The 15,071-nt window shown below is 36.5% G+C and overlaps 1 protein-coding gene across 1 annotated transcript in view; it reads left to right on the top strand.

Moving 5' to 3' along the window:
* ZFAT (zinc finger and AT-hook domain containing) overlaps positions 1-15,071 on the top strand; it is a 95,285-nt gene that overhangs the window by 12,430 nt on the left and 67,784 nt on the right. The window contains exon 3 of the mRNA XM_082499418.1: positions 6,239-6,499. Within this exon, the coding sequence (XP_082355544.1) occupies positions 6,239-6,499 (261 nt within the window). The remainder of the gene's footprint in view (positions 1-6,238; positions 6,500-15,071) is intronic.

Genomic DNA, 15,071 nt, shown 5'->3' with positions numbered 1-15,071 from the left:
TAATAATTCTATTTCCAAAAGGAAATGGCATGATTAACAATTTATAACTATGCTTTGATATTGGCATTAGTAAATAAGCAATGTGGTAGTCAGAGGTTGAATTAGTTATACAGAACAATTTGACTCTGCAGTGGAAGAGGTTTTATTAATTCCATTTTAAACTGATTATAATTGCAATTCTTTGTAATATTAGCAGTGAATTTAAAATAATTCAGACTTCATAATTCTGTCTTTTAGACCCTTACTGAGCAATAGATTTATATTATTGGCAAGTGTCTTGTTTAACACAGCTACTAGAATTTTCCAATCAATTTGATTTCTGGATTTTAAAAAGTATGTGCTTATGAGCAAAACCCACTCTAATACCATCCTTAAAAGTTTGGGGTTTTTTATCATTAACATACGTATGTGATATTTCTTCATTTATTTACCAGCGGTAATTCAGTAGTTACATAAACTTCATCAACATTAGAAGGTATTTCTAATAATGGTTGTATACTATTCAACTATAGCTGCACTCTTCTCAGATGGTTGGGGAGGAAAAATTGCACCAGATTATTATTTCACATGATGTCTAAAATTAACAGTGCTTCAGAAGAAGATGAATAAATATCAAATCTACATCAAGTTTCACAATGCCATTCTAGTCTTATTTTAATTTTACAGAATGAATTCCTCAGGCATGCAGAATGCATCTTCTTTCTTAAATCTTTGTTTCCCATTAGCCCTTCACCAAACTTTATTTTTGAGCACAGTAAGATGTATTTTGTAATGTTCTTATTCTCCTTAGTAAAAAGGCTCCTCTGTAAACTTCTTTTTGCATTTGCGTCAGGGACTATCTGCACTTTCTGTATTATATGTAGTTAAACATGCATCGTACATTTATGAGAATAGTATGTAATTACCATTATGATCTGAAGCAGAAGAAATCAGACATAAACAACTTTTAAGAAAATAATTTTGCTAATCTAATTATGTAAAATGTAACATTCCCATGTTAAGTTACATGTTCATTAGTTACCTTTTTCATTATTCTTGGTGAATGCTTCTCATCATCTCATATGATCATATGGTGCCACCTTTTTCAGATTATGTAGCCCAACTCTTTGCCATCTGCTCTCAGTAAGAATGTCAAGGTAAATCACTTTCACATAGATTTCAACTTGTATTATAAACATACTTTAATGTTTCTTCTTTCCCATCACACAGATTGATTGGAGAAAAGGGTAGTCTAGTGAAGTTTAAGTGAACACTTGTACAGGTGTTTTGTGACTTCTGGCAAATGTTTTGTTTGAATCATGCTGCAGCTGCCAGTGTGGTGACTGTGTTGAGCTACTGACTTACACAGGTTTGGAGAAAAAGGGCCGTTTGATAGGGATCGCTTACCTCTCCTACTCAGAGATATTTGCCCCTTTACAACACTAAAATGATTCATTGAAGGTTTTTTTTACATGCATAACTGGAGTTATGCATGTAATTGAGTTAATGCTGATGGGTAGAAAACCAGAGGAGAAACATCTATGATATACTTACAGTGTATAGTCTTATCAATTTATTGCATTTTCTTATACATAATAAAGTAACTTTGGAAAATCCTACCCTCTAAGGATGTGTCCTTTAGTGACCTAAGTTTGGTAAAGCTTGGTTTTGAAGCAAACACTGAGAATTATTAGGCCCAGTGGAATCCACAGTGCTGGTGTGCCAGGATCTGCGTGGTCTACAGTCTAATCTATGAAGAGTTAAAAATTCTCAATGGGGAAGTTATTGTTATTTAATTTATGTTTCCTGTTTTCCAACTTTGTTTATTTTTAAAATAAACTTTAAAAAAGGTTGTCTAGACCCTAGTGCTCTGGAGATCTTGTTGTGGACCTCTATTTTTATGTAGCGTGGTCCCAGACAAGTAAGTAATGGGAATGATCACAGACCTCAGTAGAATCTGAAAGAGATACATATATATATATGTACATTAGGTAAACTTCAAGGGATTAATTAACTGTAATTCTGCTGTATAATAATATGAAGGTTCCATAAATGGAAATGTTCTGTTATTTGTGTTCTGAATATTTTTTAGACAATTGATTGTTAAATAGACTGATTTGGAGAAGCTTATGTGAATAATTCCTATGAAGGAACAGTATTAAAATAGACATATAGTTTATTTAATTATTCCCTTTTTGAAGTGCCTTTTTAATGTCTTTGAGTACATAATTATATAGCATAGCACAGAATGTCTTCCCAGAATATTGCCAGTGCACATCCAGTACCAGTCAATGTAAAGATTGGTTCCAGTGAGTCTGTGATGAGTGTAAAATCCCCAGAAAAGAACTAAAATTTTCTTGGGATAAGAGGATCTTACTTTTAAAATCTTTTTAATGATCAATTTAAAACTTCTGACTAAGCATCCTTGAAATAAGTGGGGGGTTTAATACTTTTTATAAACTATTTTTAACAGTTAAGCAGATTCTTTTTTCTAGCAAGTGATGGTGTTTCTGATTGGCTTGGTTATGGGCTAACAGAGGAATGGCAATGTACTACTGCTGTTCAATTACTGTGTTTTACTGTGTTTTGTTAATCTTAGGTGGCGCTTTGAACTGTGGTTAGTGCAGTGCAGCATGAGTGGCTAGCTGGTGGCAAGCTGGGTAGAGAGAGACAGCTGGAGTTTTAGGGTCACGTGCATTGTTAAAAATTTAATTCTGGCATTGCTAATTCAAAGTAGATTGCAATATGTTTGGCCCTGGAAAGAGGAAAACAAGGAGCAAGGAAATGAAACGACTGTCATAAGATCAGAAGTTTTGGTAATATATCAGTTGTCTGTGTGAGTCCTCCTGTTCCTGTGTATGTTGCTACCCAGTGCTTGCCACCAACCCTTTTTAAATGTCTGAGAACGACCGCAAATTCTCCTACTGGTAGGCTCATTTACAAACCAATGTAAAATTTACACATCCTTTATATATTTGCCACACCATTAGTACTTGCCCTGATAAGAACTGCAGTTTTGTAGGCCATAGAGGAGGACCTACCACCAACCTTCTGTAGGAGCAGTTCTCATATTTCCACTTGCATAGGAGATTTTGTTTCCATTTCTGTCTTAATGTGAATATGCTGTTCTGTTTTTCATTAAGTTTGCATTAAAACAGTCAAGAAGCAGCTCTTTTACCTTATTCTGCTTAATTTATTTTTGGATAACATTTTGGGTAATCTAATGATTGCACCATAAAAGAAGGAAAAGAATATAATAGGCAGAGAATATGGTGGTTGCAATCACTCTTCAAATCCCGGGATTTAATTATTTTATAGTAACCTGAGCAGTATCCACATCTGTATTCCTCATACTATGTTTGACACTTTGGTAAACTGTGACCTTTTCACAGGTTGACATGAAGATAAATGTTGTTTGGTTGTTTGCTTGTTTTAATTGTATCTTAATTTCTTTAACTCAAAGCACCAAATACTGGTTGCTGCAATTGATGGGTATCAAAATTACATGAACAGTAGCAAAGAGAAGTTTTGAGAGCATTGAAATCACCCGTCTTTTTGGCTGATAATCAACAAAACTACTTTCCTGTAGTGCAGCAGCATAGAAATTCAGAACACTGCTGATGGAGGGTAGCAAAATTTATGTGAAAGGGTTGCTTTTTTCCTGCTGTAATGAGGCTTTTAGTATTCTTTTTACATTATATTTATGCAGGCAGGTACTCAGTCCTCCTCTAATATGACACAATGCTTGCTTTTCCATTTGATATCAATAACATGATTAAGTCAAAGCTATGGTCTCTGTATGTGGGGTTTTGTTTGTCTGGAATAGTTAAGGGAAATGTTGAACAGATTTTGAATAAGGTGCTGCCACCACCTCCTGTTGTCTTGCAGCATCTTCCCTTAAGGTCCCTTATTTTTCCATATGCTCTGTGTCAATCAATTTAGTAAGGTCTTTCGGTACATGTACTTGAAAATTACTTGTTTCTTCTTTTTTTCATATTCTCTCCTTTCATGCTTTTTCAGACTTTTACACTGTCACTCTCAATTTATCAGGCAGAAGGTAGGCTATTGGCTTGATGAATTCTTGATAAAAAGCTTTCGACAGTTCTTAATCTTTGTTTGTGATATACCCTGCTTTTGGTGAAAGTTTCTGGAATAAGAGCAGTAGAAATGTATGTTTCTCATAAGAGGCACAGTTTATGTGTAGTACTGCCAGTCTGTTTTAGCTTGAATAATCTCAAGATATTTTCAACTCTTTGGAACTGCCACAGTTGCTTAATTGCTGGGCATTTCTCTCTTTTAACCCAGAAGACATATTTTGATACTTCTCCCATCTATGCTGTGCAAAAAACCCCAAGCGAACAGTAGAAGTATGAAATTCTGAGGAGAATAATTTTATTTTTATTTCTGCACAAGTCTCAAGGTTTGGAAATATTTTAGTGTAAGAAAACTTTAAGGGATCTCTCTGCTGTGACTACCATAAGCAGAAACATGCACGAGATTTAAATTTGCTTGTTTTTTTCTGAGCACTAAAACCAGAGTTCTTCACAAAATTTTAGTATGTACTAGCCCCTTGTCTTTATGATATTATAAAGACAGTGGCTGACAGGTGCTTAATACCTATTCTATTTCATTTAGCACATTTTAATGCACATTATACTCTGGGGTTTTTTTTTGCAGTCACAATGACCATATCAAGCTCTTTTACCTTTTAATTCTCATAGCTGGAATTCACTGCAGATAACTGAAGGTTCTTAAACTGAGAATTTGGTCACCCTGGCATCCAGAGATGATTCAAGCCTTATGTGATCTGAACTGCACTCTGGAGAGTAGTTCCGCTGTTCCTTCAATATAGAAGACAAATATTAACTAATTTGATATCTCAAGTGTCTTAACATTAGATAAAATGAATCCTAAAAGCCTGGAAGAAGCCTGGCTGTGTCCTGTTTCTCCATACACCATCAGGCAAGCTCTTCTAGATGCACCCTAAGTTTTCCTTCTCAGAACTATGTATCTTTATGCAGATACGCAGAGTAGATCGGATACTTCACCAGATGTCAGCTCAGATTTTCAAAGATCATTTGAATGCTACCATGCTTTACTGTTTGTGAACTGACAGTTTCTTGAAGAAAAGCAGCTTCAAAGTAAATAACTAAAAAGTATACAATAACAGTTGGATAATTCCTCAAGAAGCACAGTATAAAGAACTAAAAAAAAAAAAGCAAGCAGCCCCTGAGATTAACAAGAAGGATAGAGACTGGTAGAGAATGATTCTTTTCATTGTATTAAACTGTTAGATGGAAGTAACTTGTTGCTAGACTGAAATCTCCTAAAATAACTTGATCACTAGCTGGAAAATTCCCCCCTTCCCTCTGAGTACCTGGGTTTGTTGACTAAAAGTTTTCTCGGGGTCTAATTGGTTTGGTCAATCTTCAACAGTTATATCTTTGAGCGGATGATAGCAAGTTGGCTTTTGATGTAAATACAGCAGTGATGAGAGAAATCTTAAGCAGGAAATAAGAGTGTGAAGTTTTTTATGTTGTCATGCATTTCTGTGTTCACTGCATCTCATAGGTTTTATCAGTTTCCTCTACAGAAATACAGAAGTGCAAAGCAGAAGTGTAAAGTTATGTTGTATGTAGTAAGAATTATGGATTACGTCTGATTTTAATTATTTGAAATACTCAATAAGGAGACTTTTTTTGGGTGACTTCTGGAGTTTGTTTGTTGCCAACAATTTTTATGCCAACTTTTTGCTAAAAAGTGCTAACAATAAAGAACCATGGGAAATATTAGAAAGTAACACTTCAATTTATTAAAAGGACAACGAGCTTTTGGTTTTAAAACATAAACTGTTTTTCTCTGAATATATGTCCATACTTAAGCGATTTCTTTGAGAGTGATTTAAATTAAAAAGGCTTTTTGTAGAGTGCAGCAGAGCAACTTTATAGAATATGCATGCTAATACAGTTATACAACAATCTAAAAGAGTGCTTGCAGTGTAATTTCTGTAAAACTGTGGCACTTTGACATCTGCTGATCTCAGTAACACAAATGTTGTTGCTTTGCAGCTAGCAGAAATGTGAACAAATACCATTGCTTAAAAATAAATTTGCGTGACGCTGACCTTTTTTTAATCTTTAGGGATAGAGGCTCTCAAACTTCCTCTAATATTCCTGTTTTTCAAAGATCAGATGGATATTAGATAATCAACTGTGGAATTTAATTATAGCTTCTTTTAAACTTTAACCTTTTTTTCTAGAGCTTCTTGTAGTGAAGAGGAAAAGGGGCAGACCAAAAGGGTCTACGAAAAAGTTTTGTGTGGATGAAGATGTGGCAGAAAATAATCCTGTTCCAAGTGAAGAAACTCCACCTGGGACAGAAGAAGGTCCAGAACTGTCTGAAGTCTCACCAGGCAGCTTGGAATGTAGGAAATGCAATCGGAAGTTCTCTAACATGCGTCAGCTGAGAAAACATATCTGCATTATTGTTTTAAATGAAGCAGAGGAAGAAGGAGATGGAGGTAAGAAAATATCCAACAAAAATCTGAAGTGTGTTGTGAAACGGTGCGTTTCCATCCTGTGACCTGAACAACTTGTAATCCCCAGTGTTAATTTTAAATGGAATGGAACTGTCTAATTCTTTTAACACAAAAAGCATGTTGAAGCAAAACAGAGAATAAAGCCAGAGAAAGTATTTTAATTTTTTTTTAAAAGGTCAAAATGTTTATTGCACTAATGATTGTCTTAAACTTTCTGAAATGCTTGTTTTGCATAAGCAACTGTTCTGTTTCTCACAGAGGATTACAGGTTTCCAGTGAGAAGTGGAGTGAGCCACATAGGGGAGGATGATCCTGTAGAGGTGTTTCTATCCAGTAACTTGGGAAAACTGAATTCTACCCTGTTCTTGTCATAGATTTAAAAACTGCTTTTCTGGATGGCTTGTTTTACTGTATAAAAAATAATGCCAAACTCGCCTCTCTATTTTACAAAACTTTATGTGAATGACTGTCTTTGGAGTATGACAATTCATTGTTTAAATTTAGCTTTAAGATCGATTTGAATATATTCAGCCTCTCAAAGTTTTAGAATAGAATAGAACAGAGTATTTTAAGTTGGAAAGGACCTACAATGGTCATCTCGTCCAACTGCCTGACCACTTCAGGACTGACTAAAAGTTAAGGCATATTATTAAGGGCATTGTCCAAATGCCTCATAAAACACTAACAGGCCTAGGGCATTGACCACCACACTAGGAAGCCTGTTTAAAAAGACAACAGTGAATATTCAAATAGAGTTGAATAGAATAGGTTGAAGCGACCTGCAACGGTCATCTCGTCCAGCTGTGTATTTAACTTTGCTCAAAGGTGAATGTCACATGAATACAAAGTAATAATTTTGTCCAAGTTATCTAACTTTATGTGAATTTTGTGTTTGCGTTAAAGTTAGGTTTTTGCTTTAGCTATAGCTGCTTAGCATGATATCCTGTTGATTCAACTTGTAGACAAAATTTGCCATTGATTTTTTTTTTTTTTTTTTTTTTTTCTCTCCGGTTTTCTATTACCCTTTGTGTCCAGTCTGTCATTATGATATACAACTGGTATTACTATTTTACTTTCAGTGAGATGTAAAGTTTAACTCCTGTGGCAAAGACTAATAAAAATGGTCTTAGAATATGTTGACAGAGCACAGAAACTCTTGCTTTGATAAAGTACCTGGTTATTTTTTTGCTATCATCAGTGGTAAGATTTTTCAACTATACATAGTGACCTTTACTTCAGCTGTCTTACCTTTGACATCACAAGCATCCATGCCCTTTGCTGTTTGTGTGTGCTAGGTACGATGTTAATATTTGCATTATTTCAGCAATGTTGCCTTTTCTAATGTCCTTTTAAAATAAAATCTCAGATCAGGGTTTAAACTCAAATTACCTGTTCTTGACCTGTTAGCTCATTAGAACTCCTAGATCTTATCTTGATCTGTTTTGCTGCAAAACACACTGGCAGATTTTTCAGAGTAAATTTCTCATCCTTTTCCTTCTTTAAAAAGAAAATAGCCTCAATTTTGGGCAGATGAAACTTTTTTTTTTATGTATTCTCTGGCAAAAGCAAACCAATTAAGCAAAATAAGTCGTTCTTGAGCAGCAAATAACAGGGACTAGTGCAGCTAGATTATCCCTAGGCCAAAGCTTCCTACTGTGAGTGCAAACTGTGAAGGTATTAAGGGCTGTTTTTATCCTGAAGGGATAATTTTTCCTTGGAATACATCTGGGAAATTCAGTCGTCAGTCATGTACTGATCACTGTCCCATCAAAGGAAAACTTTTCACTTCTGGCTTTACCATATGAGCTGCTTTGGGACAACTTTTCAATTTCTGACTATGTAGATGAAAGTAGCATGTGTATTATTATTATCCTTTAAGAAAATGTGATTACACTGAGTAGCTCCAAACTTTGTGAGGAGTGGACGAGAACAGTACAGTCTATGCTTATGATTGTTTGCGATACTTGTGTTGCTGTACTGGCTCAGAAAACATGTTCATAAAAAATTGAGCTCGGAGTTGAATTGTTATCAGACTCAATTTTCATTATGAAGAAAGTTTGGAGGATGATGAGTGAACCTTGTAAAAGTGAACGCAAAAGTCTAAAGTTGAAAAGGCAAGTAAATAACGAAATTATAAATGCTTTTTTATCTGTTCATGTAATTTCATGAGAACCTTTTCATAATTCAAAAATTAAAAAAAGTACCCAAATGCATCAAGATTCTTAGTTGTCAAAGTTGTTGACAGAGTCCCTGAACTAGAGGTTTCATCCATATCATTGGCAACTGAATACTGAGCTGTTACACTCATTAATTTATCTAAGTGACTTACAGAGCTGTCTGGTTTTCTGGTTTTTAGTATGTTCTGTGTTAATGAGTTTAAGGGCATTAATACGTAGTCTGTGAAACAGTGGTACTTCTGCTTATTTCTGAAACTCAATGCTGCTCATTTCATTGGGTGCCATCTTACTCTATAATTATGGGAAATGGGGAGTAATAATTCTGTGTACCCTCTTGCAAAAGGTTCATAGTTTAGAAATCTTCATATTTGTGCTTAGATTATTTTTATCCTGTTTGAGTGTTAAGTTACAGATGAACTAGACTATATGGGAATTACTTATGCACCTGATCAGTTTCATTCTTCTCAACAACTGTGCTGTAACTGTTTTGAGACGGAGGACCAGTGGTGTTCAAGACACAAGAGCATCCCTCGTTTATACCGTGGAATAATTTCTTAAATTATCTTTTCTCTTCTACTCATTTGTTCATGATTCCTCAGATTATGTTTGATTTTTCCAACTACTGCTGAGTATTGAACTTATGTTTTCAGGGAACTATTTAGAAAGACAGCCAGATCTTTCCTGTGTTGTAAAAGTCAATTTAGAGCCCATTGTTTTATCAGTAAAGTTTTTTTCTCCATGTGCATTGCTTTGCATTTATTGTCACTGTAGGTGGGAGTCTGTTCCTGACTAGCATTTGTCTGCATATGTGTGTTTATTCACTAAGTTTTCTAAGCTTTAATTATGGTCAGGAAAGATCAAGTCAATACTTTCAGGAAGCCTGTGGAGTGACATAGGGTTAGCTGAATTGCTTGTAGTCTCCATTGACTGTGTTAACTAGAGCTCTGTCTATAATGGCAATGTAGAAATGTAGCTTGTGGGTGCTTTCATCTGGTTTAATTCCAGGTTATTCTTTCACCAGTTACTGATTACTGAGAGATCTTTCTGTAGCTTTGTTACCATCAAATAGTGTTGAATCTAAATATATCATACACAGATAGTGCTGTAGGTGTCTCAATACTGCAAGTATTACACCCGGTATTTATTTTGTTTGTATGTTTTTGTACGTGTATAATGTTCAATGAATATTTCAATTATTTGAGCAGATGTGGTTGATACTAACGTTTTCTAGAGTAAACTATCCCTGAGTGGTAAAACTTCTTGAAATCACACTTATTTTGTTGTATATGAGAAAAAAGAGTACTGAAACTTCTAATTTGATGAGATTTCTCTGTTGATGAAATTCTTAGAGCTAGATGGAGAATTTTATTGAGGGTCTTTGAACCTTCCAGAGCTACAATGTCTTCTGTCTCGTTTCGGACACAGTAGTTCAGAGCAGATGACTAAAAATCATAAGGAGCTTTGGCTGCAGTTCTTTTCCCTTAGTCTTTGACCTCTTACCTAATACATAAGGGTTGGTTTTCCCCTCTCTTTTTATCCATATATTTCCATATTGAAATTACTTTTATCTGATTTTCTAATGTTTCTGGGATTATTTTTTTTTTTTGTAGTACTTTTTTTACTGCTTTCTCAAGTGTTTCATTTCTTGAAATGTCCACTGTGTGGACATCTTATGAAAGATCAAGTGTGTTTTCACTTTACACTGTGTCTGGCTGGGATGAAGTTAGTTTTCTTCATAGTGGCTCATATGATGTGCTGTTTTAGATTTGTGACCAAAATAATGCTGATAACACACTAATGTTTTAGCTATTGCTAAAATATGCTGAACATACAAATACTGAAAAGGTATATATTGATATTCTGTGTGATACTGATATTCTTTATTGAGAGAAACTTAATATATGTATTGAGCTTCACTTGAAATATTAGGAAAGGTTTCCAAGTAATAAAATGTTTTGCTGTCTTTTATAGATGCATGAAGGAAGTGTTGAGATCTTTATCATATTTGGCATTTAAAATTACAATGAATAAATTGCTATAAAACTGTATTGAAACTGCAGTATGTATTGGTAAGAGGAATAATTGGTGGATGTAATAGACCTCTATTGTTTTTTGCTGCTGTGATTAGTGATCCACATTGACCTCTCAGAGATCAGTGTCTCATTGACAGTTCTTTGACTCTTTCAGGTGTCAACAAGCCTTACTGGGTATCAGCATCCTCTGTGCATCTAATTTCATCCTTTGATGCGTAATGATTGCTGTCAACTTGTGGCCCTGTTCACTAAAACTGCAAGAAAAAAGTGTGTTAATTTTTTGCACAGAATTAAGTTGTCTCTGTTGTGCTTACAAATTCCCCAGTTTTAGAATCATAGAATGGTTTAGGTTGGAAGGGACCTTAAAGATCATCGAGTTCTAACCCCCCTGCCATGGTCAGGGACACCTCCCACTAGACCAGGTTGTGCAAAGCCCCATTCAGCCTGGCCTTGAACACCTTCAGGGATGGGGCCTCAGCAGCTTCCCTGGGCATCCTCTTCCAGTGTCTCATCACCTCACAGTGAAAAATTTCTTCCTGATATCTGTTCTAAATCTATCTTCCAGTTTGAAGCCATTACTCATCCTATCACTACATGTCCCTGTACAAAGTCCCTCCCCAGCTCTCCTGTATGACCCTTTTAGGTACTGAAAGGCTGTTATAAGGTCTCCCTGGAACCTTGCCTTCTCCAGGCTGAACAACCCCAACTCTCTCAGCCTGTCTTCATAGGAGAGGTGCTCCAGCCACCTGATCATCTTTGTTGCCCTCCTCTGGACCCACTCCAACAGGTCCATGTCCTTCTTGTGCTGAGGACTCCAAAGCTGGACACAATACTGGTGTAGTCTCACCAGAGCAGAGTAGAGGGGCAGAATCACCTCTCTCAACCTGCTGGACATGCTTCTTTTGATGCAGCCCAGGATGCGGTTGCCTTTCTGGCATGCGATCACGCATTGCCGGCTCTCGTTGAGCTTCTCATCAACCAGCCCCGCCAAGTCCTTCTTCTCAGGGCTGCTCTTAATCCATTCTCTACCCAGTCTTTATTTGTGCTTGCAATTGCCATGAGCCAGGTGTAGGACCTTGCCCTTGGCCTTGTTGAACTGCATGAGGTTGGCATAAGCCCACCTTTCCAGCCTGTCCAGGTCCCTCTGGATGGCAATACATGCTTAGTAAGTTTGTTGTTTTTGTTTTTTTTTAATAGAGGGCTTATTTGCCTAAGTAAGTTGCTGTGATTTAAGCAGAGCTGTGTGTACACCTATTTCTCTTTTTATTTGGTTAAACCAAATTGAAGGTTTTGGCTAATTGGATCTGGCTGGCTGGAGTTGCTACCATCTGTTCTTTTAAAACCAGAAGAATGCCTTCACTGTGTCTGCTCCCAGCCAGAAAGTGGAGCTTCTTCAGCCCCTGCCACTGGGATGGGATGGGTTTGGGGATTTTGGCTGTTCCTAGATTGGATCAGTTCCCCAGAAACTGCCTCTAAACTCGCCAATTTTGAGAGACCGAAAACAGGTAATTATTTTAACCAGCATCCCTCTCCCACACTGCTGCATACCTCAATCTCTGGCCAATATAAGAGAGGACATTTGATGGCTGGGAATGGGATTTGGGTGGAAGGCAGATTACAGCATCAGACAGCCCAGATTCTCTTCTCTGGAGGGAACCATTCATTTGTAGGGAATTAGGAGCCTGCATAATTCTTAAAGATGGCACTTTTTGGCGTTAGCTTTAAATGTTTTTTTCCATCAACTGGATTCTAATTTAAATGAATTCTTTCTGTGAGTAGTATGTCAGTCTCTGCAGGAGAAGCAATTGCATATGCTCATTTTGAATGGCCAGTTGTTTGTTTTTTTTTTTTTTTTTTTTTTTTTTCCCAAGCTACTCTCTTGCTACTATGAAATACCAGCATCTTTTAGGGGATAAAAAGTAATTTGAATGAAGAGTAGTTTAAAAACATGCCAATTAGGGATGTGTAGCTGTGCCTGCAAAATGTCATACATCCAATTATGAATGCAGACAGCAGTACCTTCAATTAATGACTGAAATAGAATCATGGGACAGATGAACAATCTAGTTCGACGGGACTCGGAAAGCAGCGATTCATTCAGAGTTGACAGTAGCTTCACTCATCAACACAGACACGACCAATTCTTAAACATGTTAGAAGGCACAGGCAAGGTATTGTATTTCTTTTGCAAACAGAAACAGGCGTTTAAAATGCCCGTTGCTAGGCAGGAGAGGTCAGTTCATTTGTCCGTTGAATCGAAGGGCCAGCTGACAAAGTGCTAAGCTGAGTGCTTAACAAGGAAGATGCAGAGTGAGGCAGTTTGTTTGCTCCTGAACAGATTTATTTAGACAAAGACCCTTACTGCTTGGAGAAACTAGCTATTGTAAGTTGCGTATACTTGATTTTCTCATAAATCATCTTAAAATCGCTTATGGGTGTTACTTTCTAATACAACAAGAATTATTTTATTATACAGGTGATTGTCCTAGTTGTGAGAGGAAAAACACTTGTTTTGACTTTAATCCACAATAGTAACACTTCAGTAATTTTTTCCAGGAAGGCAATTAAACTGCTGATGAGATGGTCCCATATTATGGAAAGGCAGTTGGAGCACTGTGGTCAAAAAGCTCTTGTTTTTTATTAAAACATGATTTTGTCTCCCTCTTAATGCTTTCTTAAAGCACACCTTCTAGTTCAGGGTTTTTTGGTTCAGGAACAAAGCAGCTGTCATTAAGATTTTCTTTTGCTTTGATGATTTGATGGAGAGTGTTGGTTTTGGAGTTTTTTTTCAAGTCTCAGGTTACACACAGACTATGAAATAGTTATGTTTGTAGCAAAAAGTATTGGTAATGTGTGCAGCCCCAACTCCTTATCGACAAATTGCTTCTGGAATGTAATAAGTAATTTAGCAAAAGAATTTTGCTTTAGCTAAAATGGATGTGTGCTTGCTATGGCTCCAGCTAAGATGGGTGTGTGCTTGCTATGCGATTGGAAAATGGATAGTGTTAGATAAGATATCAGACGGAAGCAACAGTTGGAAGTACCGAACCATTGCAAAACAAGGGGGGGTGTGGATAGTTAAGATAACTGCAGAAGTGTAAAGGATAGAGAAGCCACAAGAAAGACATGGTGATAAAGACTTTGAGCCTTCCTCCAATGACCACTAGGAAGACCCCTAAAGAAGCATAGCACCTGCGCTGCTAGAAGGGAGGGGGTGTGTTCGGGGGTGAGTTGCATTACAAGAACTCATTGATTATGTAAGTGGGGGTGGGTTGTGTTCCGAAAACTCATTGATTATGCAAACTATTTTTGAAGAAGAAACATGAATAAGTATAAGGAATATGAAATAAAAACAAGCGTTTGTGAAGGAAAAAATGAACCACAGAAGGAGAAATCCCCTGTGTAACTCCCAGGGCTGTAATAAATACTCTTTGCTCCACCGAATTTGCCCCTGACTAAAATTCACTACAGTGAGCGTGTTTCTCACATGGAAGATGCTTGTTCCTCTCAGAAAGGGGAAGAATGGGGCTACTGCCATCGACGTGTCAGATTAGTGAATAAATTTTAATGTTTAAGCATCCGAACTTGACTTGACCGCTCTGTAGGAAGGAGACTATTTTTTTCATGTCGTGTGAGTGATGAGAATGTTCATACAAATATTCAGTACTAATTGAAAATATAAGATCAGTAAATCAGTTAAATTTTCGCTCTTGCCTGGTTTTGGCCGACGTGTGTGCTTTTTTGTGTTAACGGAATTTGCATTGCACTTAATACCTTCCTCGCATCTTTGCAGATGCTGAATGTAGTCCTGTTAGTTGTTGGATGTTCCCAGCTTGTATTGACAAGGTGGAAGTTCAGATTCAGTCCTTTGTTTGAATTACTTACTAGATTTGGGTTTATTAAGAAAATATTTTCACATGACCATAATCTTCATATGTAGTGCTTAGCATCTGTGTGCAAGGTCTCTGTGCATATGAAATAACAAAATTTTAATAAAGAAATATTCTTATTTTGCAATTCTGTACGTTATTTTAAAATCTCTTTTTAAATAGCATTTTCTGAGTTCTGTCTTGAAAGCAGGGAATCATAGTCAAGTACATTTATCCAAACAGCTCTGTTCTTTTCCACAGCTTTTACCCTCAGTCGAACCGAAGGAACTAGCAAATTGATCGGCCTGATAGAGGCACATTAGGAAAGAAAACTAGCATGAAACATTGTTAACTTGTTACTGTGGTACTAGTAGTGAGTTACTCATTATTTGGGTCACTAACAAACTCAACTCTGTGGTTCATTCTTTTCTTCCTTTTCTATTTTTAGTAGAATTCCAATATTCAAAAGTTGCAG

This window comes from Vanellus vanellus (assembly GCF_965231255.1).
Source record: "Vanellus vanellus genome assembly, chromosome: 2".
Lineage (NCBI taxonomy): Eukaryota > Metazoa > Chordata > Aves > Charadriiformes > Charadriidae > Vanellus > Vanellus vanellus.
This window is presented reverse-complemented; position numbering and strand designations above follow the sequence as displayed.